General features: G+C 38.8%; 1 protein-coding gene across 18 annotated transcripts in view; it reads right to left on the minus strand.

The window, feature by feature from the left end:
• Positions 1–23,892, minus strand: part of dgkza (diacylglycerol kinase, zeta a) — a 123,734-nt gene that overhangs the window by 42,741 nt on the left and 57,101 nt on the right. For 7 of the 18 annotated variants that reach the window (XR_010904414.1, XM_067439138.1, XM_067439165.1 and 4 more), the window contains exons 2-11: positions 10,357–11,221; positions 9,497–9,614; positions 9,283–9,378; positions 8,798–8,875; positions 8,643–8,714; positions 7,759–7,815; positions 3,146–3,241; positions 972–1,040; positions 764–835; positions 564–680 (exon numbers count right to left, since the gene is read on the minus strand). Coding sequence is in view for 17 of the 18 variants with exons in the window: in XM_067439138.1 (XP_067295239.1) it covers positions 564–680; positions 764–835; positions 972–1,040; positions 3,146–3,241; positions 7,759–7,815; positions 8,643–8,714; positions 8,798–8,875; positions 9,283–9,378; positions 9,497–9,614; positions 10,357–11,180 (1,599 nt within the window). In the remaining variant the exon portion in view is untranslated. The remainder of the gene's footprint in view (positions 1–563; positions 681–763; positions 836–971; positions 1,041–3,145; positions 3,242–7,758; positions 7,816–8,642; positions 8,715–8,797; positions 8,876–9,282; positions 9,379–9,496; positions 9,615–10,356; positions 11,222–23,892) is intronic. The other 11 variants (XM_067439227.1, XM_067439259.1, XM_067439238.1 and 8 more) reach the window with 5 other exon arrangements.

Genomic DNA, 23,892 nt, shown 5'->3' on the forward strand with positions numbered 1-23,892 from the left:
ATTTAGTACTAAACATCTTTTTAATGCTGCATGTACATTTCATATGTTGGAGTTTTTAAACAATCCAGGGAAGACAACAACATTTGTTAAGCAGAACAAAATGGTAAATGGACTGCATTTATATAGCGCTTTCAGACCTATGGCCATCCAAAGCGCTTTACATAATGCCTCACATTCACCAATTCATACACCGACGGCGGTGTCAGCCATGAAAGGCGCCATCCAGCTTGTCGGGAGCAGCTGGGGTTAGGTGTCCTGCTCATGGACACCTCGACACTTGGTCAGATGGAACCGGGGATTGAACCACCAACATTCCGGTTTGTAGCCAACCTACATGAACCACTGAGCCACTGCCTCCCCAATGCTCAAAAAATGCTGTTTTAAAACTGTACTGAATTCCTGTACTGAATGAAGATGTTTACATCTAGCATTTTACATGACATGTAGTCATAGAGATGCTGATAGTACTACTAATATACAGAGCCACCAAATTTAATTAATTATCTAATTCAGTTTGGCCATGAAACAACCGTAATAGAGAAGTAACAGAGTGTAGTGTATACCTGAGGTCGGCGAACCCGTATGATCCAGGTGGGAGGTACTATAACGGCGGCGTGTGCTCCTAATGAACACGGTTCTTCTATCTGCTGCAGCATAAAGCATGTCACCTTATTATGATACTGCAGAAAGATAGGAAAGTTACATACATTTACATACTCTACAATACTAAAATACACCAATGCATTCAGCCTGAGAGACTTACTGCTTGTTTGCACCAGGAGCAGCTAATGGCTACAATCTCTTTACTGTGAAAGGCAAACTTCTGCTGAAACCCCTGTAGGTGGAGATCAGAGTCTGTTATAGACTTTTAAAAAAGCGCAAGATTTCATTCATTATCCTTCTGAAATGCAATAAACTCATTGGTCGTACGTGTTCAAATGTTAAATATTATCATGATCCATTCTACACACCTTGCCACACTGTTTGCATTTGCCCTCTTGTCTTCTCCGATGGACCCAGTGGTGTCGCACTATTGCAGGCTGTCATAAAAACAAGACACAAGATCTCATATAGCCGTCCCATCCATAGATTATGATAATCTGTGTTAAAAATGTTACATTAAACCAGTGTAATGTGGTGAGGGGCCAAGATCAAGATAAAATCTGGAGTTAGGTATATGGTGTGACACGTAAACAGGAGCAGACAGCAGAACAAAAATCATGGGAATAGAAGAACGCTGGAGATGTATCTAAACACTGTGTAAACTCATATTTCAATGCCCATACGAGTGTGGGCAAATGTAATACTTGGGGGACAACCCCCTTCTCATTTTAAAATCAGTAAAAGCATTTTAGGGCGTTTTTACACCTGAAAGTGCGCACCAAGGTCAGAACCAAAATTTATTTTCTGATACATTCTATACATTCGGGTTAGTTTTGGTTTTGTATCACATTGCAATTATGCGAGCGCACTAAATAAATTTGTCATACTTGCATCCTGTCAACATCATCTATGTGGGCTGCATCTTGACATCGATTGGTTTCTAAATGGACGTGCGTCTGACATCAGCGTTTTGTCAATTTGGCGGGTATCCTTGAGTCTAGGTCAAATTCGCCAAATGAAAGCCCTCATTGTGCGGACATTTTAGTGGAGAGGAGGAGAAGACTGCAAGCAATCCAATGTCGTCTTCTCTCATTTGTTTAGGCTATGCGGGAAACACCGGAACTTCCTGTACATGGTCTGAACCATACAGAAAATGCTTTCACCACTAGAAACAAACCAAACTTTTGTTTAGTTTGATCTGGACCGACACTACCTCTTTTCATCTGGCCAAATTTCACCTGTTCGGTCCGGGGGAGGTTTCACAACTGTAATTTTGATTCGGATCAAACTGAAAAGTCTGAAAATCCGTACCAAACAAAGTAGTTAAAAATGTTTTTGCAGTTGTAAACTTTCAGGGTTGAAGGGATAGTTCACCCAAAACTGAAAATTCTGTCATCATTTAGTCACCCTCAAGTTGTTCCAAACCTGTATGACTTTCTTTGTTCTGCTGAATACAAACAATGTTTGTAACAAAGCAGAGAGAACAACCACTCAATATCAGTATTAAAATACTATGAATGGTTGTTCTCTCTTTTTTTGTGTTCAGCAGAACAAAGAAACTCATACAGGTTTGGAACAACTTGAGGGTGAGTAAACGATGACATAATTTTAATTTGTGGGTGAACTATCCCTTTAAGGATAAGGATTTGTGTTAGAATTGCTTCATATTTCCAAATAAATTAAGATCCACAAATAAAAGTAAAAAATGATACACACACAAAGAAATCACAGATAAATTAAATGAGATTTGCTAAAAAATAAATAAAAATATATATTTTCAGAGATGTTGTTTGCCACAAACACACCTCTGTCTGGCATTCATTTGTGGATTGCTTCATGTGCATTTGTCGATTGACACACATTTGTGGATTCTGAAACTTTTCTAGCATTGCTGTGCACACAAATCCACAAATAAATGGACTCCACCCATGGTCCATTAAAAACAAATCTGATATATATATCCGATATAGATTTATTTGCACATTTATAGATAATCCCCCACTGGCATTTATGGGCTAATAAAACGTCACAACCTATGCAGAAAAGATACTTCTTTTTTCTTTTAAATCAGTGCTACATGACTTAAGAAGAAAACAGGCTGTGGAAGTACAACTGGTAGTTTTTACAAAATCCCTGGAGCTTTCAAAAACTGGAAAAAAAAAAATTGACAACTAAATGAAGACAACTCTGTGCAGGTATTATGCATTGTTAATTTACATATACAACTGACATTGTAACAGTGTAACGTTTGTTGAAAAATCAACAAACTAACTCTTTAATTAATTTTTGTGAAACTCCTCCTAACATATTTGTCGATCATAGCATTTATTTATGAATTTGTTTAATTTTGTAAACTTCTTTATACGTATTTGTGGATCAGTATCTATTTATTTGGAAATATGAAACAATTCTAACTGCATAGGGTTAAGGTTAGTTTGTATCAATTGTAATTAGCTTTATTTAAAATCAACAGAAATGTATAAGCCCTCATTTAGATAGCCAAGTAAATGTGTCATCATAGTTGGGTGAGTGTTTGTGATACCTGTGTTATAGAGGTGTGTGCACTATATTTAGCTGCAGCACCTCGCATTAGCTCCAAACCATGGCGACCTCTGAAAGCTCTGCGTCGCCAGGAGCGCTAACCCACCAAGGCAAGATGAGAGACAGGAAGAGAAAGGGCACACAGAGGAGCAGAAACGCAATGGAGAGATAGGGATGAGGAGACGAGGGGTGGATTACAGCAGTGAGTGTGACATAGGGGACGTGTAAAAGGAAAAGAGGGTAAAATGGGTAAAATCAAGATTTAAAGATGTAAACAGCAAACAGCATCAGTCACTGTAGTAGGTGTAAAACAGTCTGGGGTCATTAAGACATCTGCAAAGCACTAAATTTAATCTTAACAAAAATTAGGAGCTATTTATCTTAAAATGCAATACATAAAAAATAAAAAAACTCTTAAGCCGTATGTCCACCAAAGCGTTTTGTCACACGGCTGCAAGGCCGGTCCACAGCATAGGTGGAATAGGCAAATGCTAGGGGTGCCACTCGTCAATAAGGGTGCCATAATGAGTGATTTTTCCGGTTTAATTACTCATTCTATTTTATTAAATGTTTATTCTAAATATTTCAACAACACAAAAAAAAAAAAAAAAAACGCCCAGCGAGTGCTTTAGTGTGTCAGATATAGAACGCCTGGTCGGTTTAACGTTGGGAATGTGCTGTGTCACGTCACCTCTCGCGCATCTAATGTAGACAAGATTGCTTTCCTTTTTTAGAGTGTTTGGTCACTCGCCCCAGACAGGGAAAGTTGCCTGATTATTTATGACGGATGGTCGAATTGACCTTGTCAAAAAGACAGAAGCCCTCGGATACAGGTAAATAGAAGATAAGGAATGCTCTGAAGATAAGGAATAAGAGGATAAAGAAATAGTTAAAATGATGAATGAACAATTTATCTAATTGCATAATAAAATACAAATGTTCACTAAATAATTCCAGTTATTTTTACCTTAAATTTAATGCAAGCAGCTGTTCTGGGTACTTAGTGTGATTTTGTAAAAATTGTCAGTTTTTGTTGACACACACTTTTTTTTTTTAGCTAATGCTTTTACTGTTGTGCAATTTTAAGGGGATATATGGCATTTTTAAAATGTATTTTCTGAAATTAATAATTATATTTATATACAGGCTTATTTAAAATACCAAACATATTTGTAAAATGCACATTAAATATCTAAATTCCTATGTTTAATTCATGGTGAAAACATGAATGTGCATAGTTTAGTGGGAGATTGCCATCTACTGGAAAACCAACACTTTAGCAATTTCTCAATAAATAGTTTGTGCACTAATGTTAGATGCAATTACTCTTGCTATTTGTGTTTAGGCTGTAATGGATACACATCATGAACACAATGATGGGGTAGAATGGACTGGATTCAGGATACAAAAAACACAACCATATAAAACAACAACATGCATTATAAAAATAAAACAGTACCAGTGTTTTTTAATGGTCACTGAGAGTTGAAGAATGTTCAACTTTAAAGGGATAGTTCACCCAAAAATGAACATTTGATGTTTATCTGCTTACCCCAGGGCATCCAAGATGTAAGTGTTTGTTTCTTCAATAGAACACAAAATAAGATTTTTGACTCCATCCGCAGGTATGATACACGTATAATGCATGTCAAAGGGGTCTAATTTTAATTCTACTGCCAAGTTTGAATTTTTGGGTGAACTATCCCTTTAAGTAAAACACAGCTAAATTTGTGATTTTTCTGTAATTTAAATTGTCAAAATATCATGTGGTGCAACCGTCCAGCCATAACTTCTGTATTGGAAACATCTTTGAAATTACTCTAAATGTATTCAAATTAATTTTCTTCACTATTTGGCAGGATTTCCAAAGTGTTTTGTAATCCTGCACAAAATTGCAAAAAAAAAAGTGTTTTTAATTTCTTTCATAATGTACAAACAAACATTGTCCGATGATAGCCATTTTATGAAATATCGTGTGGTGTGACCATGAAGAAACTACCAATTTTTGGACTTTTGGAAATCCAATTAAAGATAGGACATTGCATCATATATCAATTTGCCAAGGACCCATTGAAACAGCAACAATTGTAACTCACTTTCAAATTTGAAAAAAAGGACCTTTTTTACAGTTGGTATGCAGTTTTCACATTTGGATATATCGTGGCGAGACCTCAAAAAAACAATCAGTATTAAGTTATTTGTACAAATATATATTTTTATTATAAATTTCATAGTGACCTTTTGTAGGAATCTAGCTTTTTTTGTTTAGATGGCCAATTCTATGCATGTAAATTTTGAGTGAATTTAAAAATATAATGTAATGCGACCAAATATTATGTGGTGGGACCACTGCAGTGTTTTCCATGATAAGTCCTAGATTGGCAGGTTTTTTGCTTTTATATTTAATTGATGGTTTATATATGTAAAGTACTTAGAATATATTTTTATACAATTTGGGTCATTTACAAACATTTCAGACGGTTTATTTTTAATCTTTGTACACTATGAGAAAAAAAAGTTATTTAGCCCTGCATATGGGCTATGCATATTACTACAAATAATACGAAATGTATATACTTATGGTAGGAAGTTTACAACATATATTCATGAAACTTGATCTGTACTTAATATCTTAATGATTTTTGGCATAAAAGAAAAAAGGATCATTTTGACCAATTTTTGGCTATTGCAACAAACTTTTGTGCTCCAGGGTCACAAATGTGCATTTACTTAAAGCTGTTCATGACAAGGCATTATTACATGATTATAGATGGTCCAAAATGAAAGCAAAATTATTATTTTTCCATTGTCTCTGTTAAGTTATATGAAATGTTGCACTTTTTTGCAATTTGATTTTTATATTTTTATGTGAAATTGTTATGTGAAATTATTTATTGTATATTGATCTCTTTAATTTTCAAGATCTTCATGTCATTTAGAATAACCACTCATCATGTGGTGTGACCAATAATAGCGAGAATGGTATTAAATAAAAATATTAAATATCTCATTTCTATGGCATTCTCATTTCTAATTAGGAATCACTGATAGAGATTGCTTAAGTGAATGGTATTTTTAAAGCATTTTTATCCGTTTTATGCAATTTACATCTCCATAAAGCTTTTCAGCAGATGGAAGCATGAAGTGCTCCAAAATCTCCTGATAGTTAGCTACATTGACCCTGCCCTTGATAAAACACAGTCGACCAGCACCAGCAGCTGACATGGCACCCCAGACCATCACTGACTGTGGGTACTTGACACTGGACTTCAGGCATTTTGGCATTTCCTTCTCCCCAGTCTTCCTCCAGACTCTGGCACCTTGATTTCTGAATGACATGCAAAATTTGCTTTCATCCGAAAAAAGTACTTTGGACCACTGATCAACAGTCCAGGGCTGCTTCTCTGTAGCCCAAAGTGGCTTGACCTGGGGAATGCGGCACCTGTAGCCCATTTCCTGCACACGCCTGTGCACGGTGGCTCTGAATGTTTCTACTCCAGACTCAGTCCACTGCTTCCGCATGTCCCCCAACGTCTGGAATCGGTCCTTCTCCACAATCTTCCTCAGGGTCCGGTCACCTCTTCTTGTCGGGCAGCATTTTTTGCCACACTTTTTCCTTCCCACAGACTTCCCACTGAGGTGCCTTGATACAGAACTCTGGGAACAGCCTATTCATTCAGAAATTTCTTTCTGTGTCTTACCCTCACGCTTGAGGGTGTCAATTATTGCCTTCTGGACAGCAGTCGGGTCGGCAGTCTTACCCATGATTGCGGTTTTGAGTAATGAACCAGGCTGGGAGTTTTTAAAAGCCTCAGGAATCTTTTGCAGGTGTTTAGAGTTAATTAGTTGATTCAGATGATTAGGTTAATAGCTCGTTTAGAGAACCTTTTCATGATATGCTAATTTTTGGAGAAGGACCTGTATGTTAACTACATTTAAGAAGGCTAAAAAACAAAAATGTGTGATCAACCGCAAAAGAAATGCAAATACTTATATAATATGTATTATATAAACACTTTAATTACAGAGAATTTGCAACAACAACAAAAATGTTAGGCATGTTAAGGAAAGAAATTAATTTTAAGATGAATCACGGTCGCACCACATTTCATTTTTTTAGGCCACGGCCAATTCAGATGAATTTAGATGAAAAAAACTGTAAAATCACGTAATTTGAAATTTTAATATGAACTTATGTGTAAAAAACATTCTTAAATGTTTGAACAATTTTAATAGATATTATAATTGTTGTATTTTTAAATTGGCTAGTTGAAAATTCTTACACATCATTGACCCATATACAGTTATGAAATCTGTGAAATGAGAAACTACTAGTAACACTTCCAAAGAGATTCCGTATCATAACAAGCAAAGATTTTCAACTGAAAACCCCCCCGCTGTACTGCCAAAATGCTCAAGCGCTCAAAGCAAGGTGTTTTCAACTGCCTAAAACGATTTGGTGGACATGCAGCCTTAGCACACCACTGTTGGCTGTTTATATCATTCTATGAAGGTTTTACAACAATAAATTAGACAGAATTGGAAAACAGGCAGAATGGGAGAGATATAAAGAAAACAAAGAAAGGACAAGGAAACAAAGAAAAAGAAACTCACTTCTCGGATATTCCGCGATCCTGACTCCCTGAAAGATGGTTTACATCTGAAGTTTATCTGAAAGACAAATAAAAAAAAAATCACACTTTCTACAATACTATTAAAATGTACCCTTAATCAGGGGTTTTCAAACCTCTCCTGGAGGACCACCGGCACTGCACATTTTTATGTCTCCCTCATCTAACACACCTGATTCAACTCATGAGATCATTATTAGAGACCCCTGTTGGATTATTTTTCCAGAAAGCATGCTCAGATTTGAAGATTCCCCACTGAGATTAGCATTTCTATAGGGAGGAAAGGAGTTTTTAATTTAAAAAAAAAATGAGAACAGAACAAAAAACAAAAGCACCACTTGCCTTACCATCTTCTCTGAGTTTGTTAGCCTGGTTAGTGAGAAGTATGATAAAAAAAAAAAAATCCCTGATCAACCATCATTTCACCACAATCAGCCCCACATACCAGACATAACTGTCGAAGACACCAGGCAGAATCAAAACTGAGAACACACAGAACCTGTGCCTCATGGATAAAATAAAATTCGACCCAACAACCTGAAATCGAGTTGCCCAATCAAAATGACAGTAATTAAGATACTAGTGAAAATAAGAATATGTCTGGCAAGAAAACCTTTCAGCAGTATACGATTAGAACCAGCGTTGTCTTAACTTAAAATCAGTCGGGTACAGAAAGAGACAAAGGATGTCCCCTTCACAGTCTGGATGGACTGAGAGCTAAAGTGGCTCCAGATGTTCACAGGACATTGTTATTTTGGGTGTTCTAGGTTTATCAGGCCAGACAGCCACCAGTATTTGCTAAAATCAGATTTGTGAGTGATCCATTAACCCCAGTTGAGACTGAGAAAAAGTCAGATGGTTTCTCACTCTGAATGACGGATCTTTGAGAGGCACCTCATCAAGCTCCTCCCCCTGAGGCGGAGCATTCCAGTCCAATAACTGAAGGAATGAACACGAATGGTCTGTGATGCAGTGTCAGATCATGTCTCTACCTTTGTGTTGCCCTTAGATATGGCACTAACCTTCTCCAGCTGTTCAATGCAGATGGAGTGAACTACGATCTTGCAAGCAGCACATTTTTTCCGAGCAACAGACTTTTGCTGTAAAAAAAAATAGGGGGAAAGACATCGTTAGATTCAGACTCAGACTGAGGCCACAGGTGACTCCACTTGATGTAAGTTTAATGACCAAAATAATTAAATACATCTGGTTTGACGCACATCCAAAGTTAAAAGTACTAATCCTATGCAGTGCATTCTATGAGCAAGCCACCAGGGAGCAGCATTATACTAATATATAAAAATATAAGAGAAAAAAATGATGGATTCTCTTTTCCCTTTTTTCCATCCATCTATTTCTCTCCTCTCTTAGATCTTTTTGTATCTTATCTCATACTTTATTCTCTCTCATCTCATTCAAAATATCTCATCTCACTTTTGTCCCTCCATTCTTGTATAAATAGAGAGTAATTTTGGCATTCCTTTATATATAGAACACACACACTCACCAGTGACTTGGCGTAACAGTGCTGTTCTCCAACGTAACAGAAGTCCCCAGAGACATTTGTCTCGAACCAGATGTGCTCTCCGTACAGAGCTGACTCCTGCTCAAACACAAAGCATCAAATTAAATGTGAAACTGAAGAAAGAAACAATAGTGCTAACTACAAGTACAATTAATGGAGATCTGAAGTCCAGATTATTTGGGTTTGTGTTACTCACACTCCAGTCCACTGTGCTGCGGATTTCTCTGTCCGTTTCCCCCCTGCAGCAGTGGGCCAACACTGCAGCACTGGGCTGGCATGAGAGGTGTTGGAGACCAGACTTTGCAATGGCCTTCCTACAAACAAACAATATAGACAGGTGCCATTAAACATCAAACAATAATTATAGACAGGAACTTAATGTATAGCCCAGATGTACACATTCACAGTAAATGAGCCTGAGACAAACAAAACCTTCAAATAACTTGTAAAACAAAGCTGTTTTACAGCTGAATCCGTTTCATAATTAATTAAGTTTGCAACATCAACACAGTTATTGAACTAAACTGAATCAACACAAATTAATTAATCTAAATAATGGTAGTATTGTCATTTTAGAGCTGATTTACAGCAGAATTTTAATTTGTCTCACTTTTGGTAAGTTTGCATCATTGATTCTGTTATTTTCCAATTCATTATTGTGAAGGTGTTTTGAAATAGTCATTATTGTATAAAGACCTAAAGGTAACTTGACTTGTTTAGTGGTGTGCCTCACGTGAAACCATGAAAAATCACTAAATATGCACATGGAGAAGACAGATATTTCAGGTTTAAATTGGCAAGGAGCACGAGTAAAAAGAATAGAGAAACAGACAATAAATTGAACCCTTGTGTTTAGCTGCAAAACTGATACTCATTAAATAATTCCACTGCTCTTTTTTTGCTTTTCCAATTATGGAATCACAATTGAAAAGGGTCACACAACCACAGCAAACTAAATATTTAAGAGACAGAAGAGTCCAAATAGCTTTCGTTTGTAAAGAAAAATTACAAACACGCAAACATAAGACATACAGCTGTAGTTAGGGCTCTACATACGAGAGGAACCCACTCCATGTGTCAACCTGTGGGTTGTAGTAAGTTCCCTGCAGTGTGTGTGAAAGACCGAGATCTGGCCAGCAAGGGGAGCTGGTCCTGTACAGTGCAACTGATCCTCGAGCTCCAAGAGAATTTCGCCTCCCTGCCCACAATCCACCCATATTAGACAGCCCGTATGTCTGACTGGTCCTACGGTAACGGCCATATAGCCCGTTAGAGGCTGGGCTACGATAAACAGCCTCAGCAGGAAGTAGGTGTGAGGAGTTTCGCCGCAGGCAACGTGGTGCACGGATGAGGGGGCGGTGCTGAATGCTTTCTCCCGCCAACAAACCATGAGCCAACCATGTCCGACACTTATCAGACTCTGTCTCCAAGTCCATCCCTGCTTGCTCGTGCTCTTCCTGACTACAGTCGCTATCAGAGAAAGAGGAGTATTCTTCTACACTCTTATCCTCCCTTTCATGGTCTTCGCTCATCTGCACAACACTAGCCAGGAGCAGCGACGGTCCCAAGAGCTGGGCGTGAATGTTGCGGTGTTTGGCAGCCTGTCTTCGTCGGATAGCGAACCGTGGGGTCAGGCAGGCCGTCGCACTGCTCGACCTCCTCCTAGTGAAGTGTCCTCTTCTGCGTTGTAAGATCCCCGTCTGCACATTGCTGGTTTGGAGCTGAGCACTAGACCTGCGTCTATGAGCCAGGCCAGCTGAGGGCAGGCCCACATTGGAGCGCCGCCGTGCTTTACTTGCTGGAAGAGACACACTGGAGCGCCTGCGCCCAATTGGCTCACAGGCTTTCCGTCTGAAACGAAGGCCGAACAATGTTTCCATTGGATGCTATACGCCACGACTGATGTCTTCCCCAGAGGATGCTGTGGGCGCAAGAGTGAGTCAGTCAGCACACACAATATTACACAGGCTACAACATACATTAACAAATGTGGTGTGACTGTCTCCATGAATGCAGTGCTGTCCCTTTGACCTTTTTTTTAGGTGAAATAACAATAATGGGATATCAGACTACCACCAATCACTCGAATGAGCTCTACTCAATTCCCATCAACTCTATTCTTCTCATCTGTGTGACCTATTTAGCAGCTGAGACAAAACTGAAGAAAACCATCTGCCCTAATCCTCTGAATCTGAGGATCTGTCTGAATTGTAACCAAGAAAATGAAACCTCATTTAATCAACAATGCTACGTAATCGACACATGATCACAATTGCTTCAGTAGTATAATGTGGTCATGATATACCTGATGGCGCTCAGGTAACATTACCTGGAGAAAGTCTATCTAACGGCGATATTTACAGAAGTCAACTACACTCAGATCCCACAGAGTGACTTCTCAACAATGCCCTTAAAAGGCCCACTGACTTTCAATGTATGGACCAAAAAAAAAAAATGTGTGTGTGTGTGTGTGTGTGTGTGTGTGTGTGTGTGTGTGTGTGTTTCACAGAAGAAAGAAATCCAGATTTGGAACAACATGAGTGAGAAAATTATGACAGAACTGTCATTTCACTGCAATGTATCTCTGTAGGAAGTCTCTCTTTAAACCTTAAAGTCTGAAAATTAGCCCATGATTTACTCACCCTCAAGTCATCCTAGGTGTATTTGACATAATTCTGATTTTGAATTTTAAAGAAGAATATTTTTTAAAAAAAGTTATCCCTTCCAATCTTCATAATGGCAGTGACTTGTTGGTTAGTTTTTGTTGTCCGTAAAAGTGCATATATCCATCATATATCTGCTCCACATGGCTCTGGGAGGTAATAAAAGCCTTCTGAAGTGAAGCATTAGTATAAGAACAATATTCATATTTAGAACTTTATAGACTAAAATATAAGAATAATTACATTATTAAAAAGTGTACCGCACAGTATCTCTATATATAATAAAATCACAGGAACCTAAAAAAAAATGTATTATTGTAATTGAATACGCAGGTTCAATACAATAGAACTTAATTTGTCTAAACACCGGAAGTGTGTGGATTAATTTCTGCAGCCTTTAAAAAGGTTGTATGTAACTCAAGGAGTTTGATTTTGTCTGAAAAAGAACTTAAAGTTTCATAAGTCATATGATCTCACAGGCCTTATCAGATTCCCACACTGTTAAAGGTCACCACCAGTGAATAACTGTTTATCAAAAATACACAACATGACTGCCACATAATTATGTAATGCAAATAAATGATATAAGAAAAAAAATCATACTGTAAATATGCATTTTTCATAAACAGAAGTCCACGGATATCAATTTAAGCAAGAGTTTTGCATGAACAGCCAAGTATGTGATATACTCTTATGTTCATCCCAAATGATCAGAGCAGCCTTTAAAAGCAAGTTTTTTATTTATTTATTGCAATTTAAAGTGCAACTTGCCCGATTTTCTACCAGCTTTGTATTGTTACTGTCATTAGTGATGAATGATATACAGTGTTTGTTCGTTCTCTGTGTACCTGGACAGAAAAATTGCCTTTTATTTGCCAACAAAAGTTTTGCATTTTGAATCATCTGGCAGACTTTTGACAGCTCTAGGGCTTTTGTGAAAACTACAGATTATACTTCCGCATTTTTGTATCCCTTACTTACGGACAGTCTGACTGACAGAGGGTTTTTAACAGAACAGTTATTGTAAGGGTAGAATTATCACTGAAAATTATAACATACTATGCCTTCTCTCTGCATTATGGTAAAATAAAACACTATAGCAACACGATGTTGGGCTGAACTGACAGAACAGCAGATTCTTTCCGTTTTTCCATTCTGTTTGGCCTAAAACACTGTGTTTGTAGTTAAGTATTCCAGTTTGAAATTATGCAAACAGAGGCAAATATGAGCATTCTCTCAATATTTACGATCTTTTGCAGCCTTTAGCCACTGCCTACAATGTGCTGAATCCTTCACAGGAAGCAGAAAGTTATTCTCTTCCGCTTTACTCTGAATTTTTGTGTCCTGGAACAAAACAAGTTGACACTATATAACTAAACATCTGCTAAGAGGCATTTCCAACTAAAGCAAGGCAGTATTGGACTCTGGGTCAAGCATATCCCTAGCAGACTGGTGGGAGTGGCCTTGGACAATAACATGCCCGGTGCGTTATGGGAATTGAAGTTTTCCTTCCAATTTGGCACACGGGAAGACATCAGCCTTTTTTCTTTGTTTTCACTAGTTAGGCAATTAGCACTGATGATTTATCCTCTCTTCTGCATAGGCAGCCAAGTTTTATTGAAAGCCCATTTTGCCAGCAGTGAAGCACCCCTTTAAGGACAGAGAGAGAGAAAACAAGCCGACAATTGCTCACCCAGTTCTTTGAAAAGTATATGGTACATGTTTATTTGCAGATCTTCCATTGCTGTAATGAAATGCCAAACACTACATGATAGTCTATTCAATAGGTTAAGTTTTCACCAATGAAAATTAAAAGAATGTAATTTTGGCTTTTGTAAACGTGACTTAGCTTATATAATGCATTTAACATCAAATATAAAAAGTAGGCACTTAAAGGTTTCTATTGATAGAAATATTTCTATCTTTTTAGTCAGTATTTTAAGTTTCATGTCAGTCAATATTCACTGTTTTGGTTTTTGTGCACGTGAGCCAGAAAAATGTTCAAGGAGACGGCAGTTAGCAAAGACTATATCAACCAAAGCTCAGCTTTGACAAGGGAAATATTCAGGTCAGGAAGGAGAAGTTGGAGATGAGAAGCACTTTGCTATTTAACAGACAGACAGACAGACAGACAGACAGATAGATCAATTAGACAAAGATTTTGGATTGCTAGGATGGCTTGTACTGGTATGTTTGGTGCGGTAAGCGGGCACAACATCATATTCTCTTATAGGGCCCAAAATTGCTAGCAGCGCCCCTGGTGTCACTATTGGTTCTCATTGCTAGCTCAGCAGAAGTGACAATTTTAAAATATGCCACTGTGTGAACTGTGCTCTGCGAGGAAATTGAAGTCAGTATACAAAAGCTGACAAAAGGCCAAGATATATACTACTTGGCTTTGTGTGGTAAGTATAGGGGGTTACTGGCTGGTACCTGGCTGAACTGCAGACTCCAGTGTTGAATCCACTGCAATAGTCCATTTCTACTGTGACTGTTTAACATTAAATACTAACCATTAAACATGCACATTTTTTAATATTTCCAAAAAAGAGACTTTGCAAAAAGAAAGGGCCATAAAAGGAAATAATAGCCACCAAAACATTAGTACAGATCTCAGTTATTGAGAGCTTTTGGTCTTTAGGTCATTGTGAAAAGCACTTTTGTGTCAGGATGTGGCAAAAATCTGCATACGATTTTAGTTACACTTCCCACTGTATTTTTTTAGATACATTTTCTCATATCTGTGAGTGATAATGAAACAGAGAATTTTAGCATTTAACTAGAAGTGTGAACTGAGCATAAGCATATCCACACTAATTGCATTTTCTTTTCCTTTAGTGTTTTCTATTTATAGGCTACACTATCCCATTCCATTTTTATTTGCACATGCATCCACCTTTATTTCTTACAAGAAAACACTGTCATGATTCATTACATATGACGGTTTATGTTTATGTTTATGCAAACCACTAGTCTGTCTGTCTGTCCCAAATATCCCAAACTTGTGTTGCTGGTATTATAGACTATAATTTCATTTTCTGTCATACTGCCATTCTATATCCACTGCGAAACAGATGGAGGCACAAGAAAGAAAGTCTGTTCAAAAGGGCCTATCTACAATAAGGAATGAGCCAAGAAACAACTCAACTCTATTATAGCAATAAGAGGTCTGTGGGCTGAAGTCAGAAGAGAAAGAGAGGGTGAAAGAGTCCAGTTAGGTTTGGATGACTCATGTAAGGTAAGGTTGCTAGACCGACTTGTAACTGGAAACTTGACTCATTAAATTAAAGAGCATGAGATGAATTCAAATAAGACAAACTAAGTGCAGAAAGAACACAGTGGTACAGTGGTAAAAAAAACTGAGGTTGGTCACAAAGCAAGGTTGACTACCTGGCCACACCCCAGGATGACAGCTAGAGAGAGAGAGAGAGAGATGTATGTGCGATAATGTTTACTTTACGGTGTTTATAAAGTAATATGTTGTATCCAGTTGTAAGAATGCATATTTCATCTCCATCATCTGAATTTGAATGAGCACCCTGCAATAATTAAGCATAAACATTTCAATAAGAGTCTTGTGTATTTCGGGATCATTTACAAATTAAAGTCTCGCATTGTGCCCAATTTTTACCCGAGTTATTATTTGGTTACACAAACTGTATTCAATTTAATTTCCATTTAATTTAAAGTAAACTACTGTAGCGTCTTGGATGCCCCGTCTCAGGAAGAAAAGCCTAAGAATATTATTTGACACATATTATTAAATTTTACTAGCATTAGAGTTATTAGAGTTAGCAAAAACTAAAACCATTAAAAAAAAAAATTCATTACTTGAAATTAAATCAATGTTAACTGACATAAAATATAAAAAACTTTAACTTTTCTTATTTTCATTTAGTTAAAATTAACCTGATATACTAAAACTGAAATTAACATTCATTAAAACTATTTTTAAAAACAAAAATAATAAAAATGACAAAAACAAAAATATTTTGCAGAAAATATAAACATTAAACTGTTATTCAAAATTTTAAAAACTACAACGGTATCTCATTAATGCCAAAATAACACTAGTATGGCAAAATTATATAAGGCCGAAATAGTTAGTTGCACCCCTAAAGTTTCTAAATGTGCTCCAAAATATTTTATTTAGGAGCACAGGTGATCCTTGAAAAAAGTAAACGTCAAGCCTGCATATAGATTGTAGCGGTCTATGATAGCGAAATATTTAATCTTATGTGAAACCCTCTCATATTGCTGTCGCTACTAAAACATCCGTTGATGCCAAATAGAACTGCCAAATGTACCGACAGAAACTTGCATAAGATGGAAACATACACAAGCTCAGAAATTTGTTGTTAGCACTGCCGAACATGCCAGACCATGTTGAGATCAAAACAGACACTCGCTCGCTCTCATAACTCTATATCAATTGCTCAAGTCTCTGTTACTAGCTCTAAAATTACCGCCTTGGGTGTGCATTATTTTTTTAATAATTCAATGGTCCAACATTAATGACTTCTAACAAAACCCTCAAGCTTTTATTTTGTTGGAAAATCTCAGGGAGTGTGTCTGTTTTGTGGGCAGCAGATTTAAAAAAAAAAAATCTGTAACTAGAATGTGAAAAGGAATCACATGTGAAAGGGTTGCATCCCATTTGTGGGAATGAATACGCCTCTGTGCGGCTCAGGTTGAAGACCCTATGTGAATTATAACACGTGTCTGGTGTTATCGTGGAGCATCATTTACTTAAAACTGAGCAGCTGCATACACTCGATCAGCGCTTCAATTTGAAACATGTAGCACATCAAAATCAGAAAGAGTTTGCCAAGAATGTTTACACGCAAAAGGAATTTGTCTTTGTGACAGGAGCTTCCAGTGCAGAAGAAAATACACACACAGTGCAGACATGTACAATGAAATTAGCCAATAAAATGGAATATATAATAATAATAATATTACTATATAAACAAAATAATAAACATATTAAGAGGGCAAAAAATGTAATATGCTACAAACAAAACTGCAAAAAGAACGACATTTTCAGGCAAAAGTGTGTGTTGGCCAAAATATATGAAACATTTGTCATGTCTAGGGATTTCAAACATTCGCTTAATTATTTTCCCTTCTGATATGAATTAATCTGCATACCATCATGTCTATATGGTATACGCAATGGCATTGCTGAAATTTTTTTTTGACACACTGGAAGGCTCTATTGTACTCTGCTCTGCATACTGTGTACAGTGAGCATCATAAATTAGACTGCATTCCAGCATGGCTCTAATTAATCTCTACACGACCTTTCAATTCACTCTTTCAAGCATTTTAGGCTATTTGTTCTCCAAACAGAGTATGCACAACTGCACCAGATTACACTCATGTCTTAAGAGGCAGGGTGTGTATGTGTGTGTGTGTGTGTGTGTGTGTGTGTGTGTGTGTGTGTACGTGCCGTGCGTGTGTGTGTGTGTAACCCAGTAGAATCTAATGCTTATACCATGACTAGATTAAAGCCCTATCTAAGAGCAAGAAAGCAGCAGAGAAGATTGTGCGTGGGTGGGATAGTGTTGTGTGATAAACTGCTGTGGTCTCATAGTCAAAGGTTAAGGTTTCTGAACAGGCTACTTTAAATAGAAACTTCACATTTAAGATTTCCTAAGCAAAACTTTACATGCATGCACAAATTACAAAACAAACACTCTACTCTGTTGCTGCACAACAACATGAATATGAATCACTACATAGGTTATTTTATTAAAGAAAAGTGGGGAAAAACTAAACAATTAAAATAAAATCCAGTATACAGCCAGTCTATTATTAGTAGAAAAATACTAAAATACTAGTCATGGTATAGAGATGCACTGATATTAAAATTATGGCTGAAACTGATAATTTGATAATTGATGGTTGTAGCTATAACTGATATAATTGTATACTGTTTTGTCTACACTGTAAAAAAAAAATTTGGTTGTTTTTTGTTGGTTTAACTTTAAAAAGTAAGTAACCTGGTTGCCTTAAAATTGTGAGTTTATTGAAATTAAAACTTTGAGTTGATACAATGAAGGAAATTAGTTTAATACATAGAAACTCAAAATATTTTTGTATCTGAACCACATAAAAAAAATGATAAATCATGAAAATAGCACTATTTGGCATGTTTCACTGCATCATCAGAAATAAAACACACACAATTACCCAATATGCTTACAAAATCGTTTAATAATATTTTAATAAAGGTTGTCGAATCTCAAAAAATGTTCATTGTATTAACTCAAAATTTTAATTTCAATGAACTCAAAATTTTAAGGCAACCAGGTAACTTTTTTTCTAAATAATTTTTTTACAGTGTAGATAAATACATAAAAAATAACACAAAGCTATTAATCTTTTGAATCTTTTAAATCTAAATTAATATTAAATGCTACATGTGAATTTAGGCATCTCAGCATTACAATGCATAGTATGAAAATTTCAACTTATCCTGAGATTTGATGATTACACTTAACAGTGTTAACTTATTTGTGTTAAAAAAGAGCATTAGCTGATGGCAAAGCTAATCTAAATTTGAAAAAAGGGAAATGAGAATTCATTTATATTAGGGACAAAAGCAGAAACGTTCTACATTTGTTCATTAGATGTATTAAATTCTGACTTCAACAATAATGCTGATGTGTTTAAAATTCATGAAATAAATGAATTCACGCAGCAGGAAAAAAAAATGAACAACAGTAAATGAGACCGCATGCGAGAAATGTTTATGTGTGTGTGCTGGTAATTACAGCATAAACAGCAACTTAACTTCTACCACACCATCGCATCAAGCACGGCATTGCTTGATATTTGACAGCTTAACTGGACAGAGATGAATTTTCCTACATTATGCTCGAAGATATTAGAAATGCTATCTGCTGTCTCGAGTGTTTTAACGCTGAGGTGAAAGATTAAACAGCTAAGAGTATCAGACAAGTAAATATATAACACGAACAACACACAATTTTTATCAGTACTAAGTGATGATGGACTCGAAGATTATTTGCATATGCTGACTTTAACAGGGCTGTATTGTTCATCTGTTGTAAAGCACCTTGTGTGAGATGCAAAGACCGCCTCTTGTTTGCATGATGAGTTTGTTTTCTGAATGAGACAGTGTTAAAGCAAACATACACAGAGGTCAGGAAGAAATCTGTTGTGTTGTCAGTTCGGTGGTACCAATCTCAATTTAAAGAGCCATCCAATTGATTAAAAATAGAGGATATATCATTTTATATATCATTTTGATTGCATTTCTAAATGTTGTGTTCATTAGATTTCAAACATGTATTTGGATGAACTAGCTTAGAAAGATAACACACCATATTGTGAGTAAGCCTTTATGGATGTGCTATACTACTTTAAACACATTAAAACACATGCACACAAATACAAGATTTCGATTCGAGAGGGTCGCTTCCCTGCGCCTTCGAGTCGGGGATAGGTTTCTCACTGTCATTTGTGCCTACGGGCCGAATGGCAGTGCAGAGTACCCGGCCCTCTTGGGGTCTCTGGGAGGGGTGCTAGAAAGTGCTCCGACTGGAGACTCCATCGTCCTACTGGGGGACTTCAACGCCCATGTGGGCAGTGACAGAGACACCTGGAGGGGCGTGATTGGGAGGAACGGCCCCCCTGATCTGAACCCGAGCGGTGTTCTGTTATTGGACTTCTGTGCTAACCATGGCTTGTCCATAACGAACACCATGTTCAAGCATAAGGGTGTCCATCAGTGCACTTGGCACCAGGACACCCTAGGCCGAAGGTCGATGATCGACTTTGTGGTCGTCTCATCTGACCTCCGGCCGTATGTCTTGGACACTCGGGTGAAGAGAGGGGCGGAGCTGTCAACCGATCACTACCTGGTGGTGAGTTGGATCCGATGGCGGGGGAGGAAGCTGGACAGACTCGGCAGACCCAAACGTACTGTGAGGGTCTGTTGGGAACGTTTGGCTGAACCCCCTGTCAGAGAGATCTTCAACTCCCACCTCCGGCAGAGCTTCGACCAGATCCCGAGGGAGTCTGGAGATATTGAGTCCGAATGGACCATGTTCTCCACCTCCATTGTCGACGCGGCCGCTCGGAGCTGTGGCCGTTAGGTCTCCGGTGCCTGTCGAGGCGGTAATCCCCGAACCCGGTGGTGGACACCGGAAGTAAGGAATGCCGTCAAGCTGAAGAAGGAGTCCTATCAGGCCTGGCTGGCTTGTGGGGCTCCTGAGGCAGCGGACAGGTACCGGCAGGCCAAGCGGACGGCAGCCCGGGCGGTTGTGGAGGCAAAAACTCGGGCCTGGGAGGAGTTCGGTGAGGCCATGGAGAAAGACTATCGGTTGGCCTCGAAGAGATTCTGGCAAACCGTTCGACGCCTCAGGAGGGGGAAGCAGTGCCCTACCAACACTGTCTACAGTGGAGATGGGCAGCTGCTGACCTCAACTGGGGATATTGTTGAACGGTGGAAGGAATACTTCGAGGATCTCCTCAATCCCACCGACACGTCTTCCTTTGAGGAAGCAGAGGCTGAGGGCTCGGAGGGGGACTCCTCCATCACCCGGGCTGAAGTCATCGAGGTAGTTAATAAGCTCCTCGGTGGCAAGGCGCCGGGGGTGGATGAGATTCGCCCTGAGTACCTTAAGTCTCTGGATGTTGTGGGGCTGTCTTGGCTGACGCGCCTCTGCAGCATCGCATGGCGGTTGGGGACAGTGCCTATGGACTGGCAGACCGGGGTGGTGGTCCCTCTTTTCAAGAAGGGGGACCGGAGAGTGTGTTCCAACTACAGGGGGATCACACTCCTCAGCCTCCCTGGAAAAGTCTATGCCAGGGTACTGGAAAGGAGAATTCGGCCGATAGTGGAACCTCGGATTCAGGAGGAGCAGTGTGGTTTTCGTCCCGGGCGTGGAACGCTGGACCAGCTCTATATCCTTCACAGGGTGCTGGAGGGTTCATGGGAGTTTGCCCAACCGGTCCACATGTGCTTTGTGGATTTGGAGAAGGCATTCGACTGTGTTCCACATGGCACCCTGTGGGGGGTGCTCTGGGAGTATGGGGTCCGGGGCCCCTTGCTTAGGGCAGTACGGTCCCTTTACAACCAGAGCAGGAGCTTGGTTCGCATTGCCGGCAGTAGGTCAAATTTGTTCCCGGTGCATGTTGGTCTCCGGCAGGGCTGCCCTTTGTCACTGGTTCTGTTCATAATTTTTATGGACAGAATTTCTAGACGCAGCCAAGGGCCGGAGAGTGTCCGGTTTGGGGACCACGCGATTTCATCGCTGCTCTTTGCAGATGATGTTGTCGTGTTGGCAACCTCAGACCGGGACCTTCAACATGCACTGGGACGGTTTGCAGCCGAGTGTGAAGCGGCTGGGATGAGAATCAGCACCTCCAAGTCCGAGGCCATGGTTCTCAGTCGGAAAAGGGTAGCTTGCTCACTTCAGGTTGGTGGAGAGTTCTTGCCTCAAGTGGAGGAGTTTAAGTATCTTGGGGTCTTGTTCACGAGTGAGGGAAGGATGGAACGGGAGATTGACAGACGGATCGGTGCATCATCTGCAGTAATGCGGGCGATGTACCGGTCTGTTGTGGTGAAGAAGGAGCTGAGCCGTAAGGCAAAGCTCTCGATTTACCGGTCAATCTACGTTCCTACTCTCACCTATGGTCATGAGCTGTGGGTCATGACCGAAAGGACAAGATCCCAGATACAGGCGGCTGAAATGAGCTTTCTCCGCAGGGTGGCTGGGCGCTCCCTTAGAGATAGGGTGAGAAGCTCGGTCACTCGGGAGGAGCTCAGAGTAGAGCCGTTGCTCCTTCACATCGAGAGGAGCCAGCTGAGGTGGCTCGGGCATCTATTTCGGATGCCTCCTGGACGCCTTCCCAGGGAGGTGTTCCGGGCACATCCCACCGGGAGGAGGCCCCAGGGAAGACCCAGGACACGCTGGAGGGATTATGTCTCCAGGCTGGCCTGGGAACGCCTCGGGGTACCACCGGAGGAGCTGGAGGAAGTGGCCAGAGAGAAGGAAGTCTGGGCGTCTCTGCTTAGACTGTTGCCCCCGCGACCCGGCCCCAGATAAGCGGAAGATGATGGATGGATGGATGGATGGACAAATACAAGAGTAAATAATCTGAGCTTGTCTAAATGCAACTGGCACAGCTCTACACAAAGTGTGTTAGACAGCATGAACCAATTTCACATTGCTATAGAAAACATCCAGATGGATATATCTAACATCTGTAGAACACTTAAGACAACAAAGATTTAAGAGACAAAGAAAAAGTGTGCAAGAGAGAAAGAGATTGCACAGATGTCTGAGTAAATTAGATTAAGAAAACCATGTGGGTTCATCAGACACATACTGTAAAAAGCTGGACAGTGTGCAACAAAATAGATCAGAATGCAGGGGTCTCAAAATTGTTCATGCACTCTCAAAAAAAAAAGGTACAAAAGCTGTCACTGGGGCAATACTCCTTTAAAAGGTACACCTTTGCACTTTATTTACCCCTAAAGGCTGCAAATTTTGAAAGGGGTACCACCCCAGTGACTGCTTTTGTACCATTTGTGGCTTAATATCTCAGACCAAAAAAATGACCGAATGCAGCCCTTCAATTTACAGATATCTAACAAATATTCAACAAATAAATAATTCTAAATATCTATAAACAGTCCATGAAATTATTAGCTTATACTTTATGCCAATAAATATTAATGGAAAAACTGCTCACAACATGCCGTTAAACTCTGACCTCTTGAAATAAGGTTGCTGAAGACAGTGAATTTGTTACACAAAGAGGTACTTGATAGCTGTAGCGCTGATGCTTGAAAAGGGAATAAATTAAGAGAAACAATTGAATACAGCAATTGTTTCAGCTATGCTCAGTATGCTCAAACGCATTGTACACAAAGTAACAAAATAACATTGGATAAACCAGTATCTCAAAGCTTGTGGAAAGCATGTAGCAGACTGTAACGCACAAATCAGAGCCAACTAATAAAAAACAGTTAATTGTGAAATATGTTGTGAGTTTAGCTTCACTGTATGTGACTGCACGTGTGAGCACATGTGTGTCTATCCATCAGGATTCTGAAGTCTCTGTTTGCAGCTGAATGTTTTGTTTGCCAATAGGGATTTTGTGTGATGTGCGAGATGTGTGTGATTATGACAGTCCTGTCCCTCTCGGGCTGTGCCCCAGACCATGGGAAAGAGGAAGCACTTAAAATGTCTGCGGTCAGTTGTCTCCCCCCATTCACTCACTTACAGACACTGTAGTTATATGTTTATAGGTCATTGATAAATAATATATAGAGATGTGGTCCTGCTTTTTGGTGTCCAGTCCACATCTGGAGCAGTCCCCAAAATATCCTCACTTTACAGCACATTCAAGACACCCCGCAAGTACACTACGGGAAAACATGAATGCAATAAGATTTAATGCAATAAGATGCAATAATGTAAAAAAGTTGTTTGATTTATTATGTTTTATAATGTGTTTTTTAAAGTCATAATTTTGCTTTTTCTGCATCATTTTATCTGCTTACCATAAATTATTTTTTACCATCATAATTATTATTCATTATAATAATAGTAAATGCATACTATTAATTAGTATATAATTATTAATTGCACATAGTATATAATTGTAATATACTATTAAAAAACAAAACAAACAAAAAAACAATTGTCTTAGTTCTTAATTCATAGATAACGATTAACTAAATGTCCTGATTTTCAGATCAGAAATCTGTCACCCTGTCATTTCACATCATGTAGGCCGTCCTCACGGTTATTTACATGTTGCATGTTTTTTGCACCAATCGGAAAAAAACACAGTTAAGTAAATATTTTCAGCAACGTAAAAAATACCTGCAAAGGTCATTTACGGTCGACGTACTGCACAAACAAATGTACTGCTTTTCAGTGTA

Source organism: Pseudorasbora parva, chromosome 1 (assembly GCF_024679245.1).
Source record: "Pseudorasbora parva isolate DD20220531a chromosome 1, ASM2467924v1, whole genome shotgun sequence".
In the NCBI taxonomy this organism is placed as follows: domain Eukaryota; kingdom Metazoa; phylum Chordata; class Actinopteri; order Cypriniformes; family Gobionidae; genus Pseudorasbora; species Pseudorasbora parva.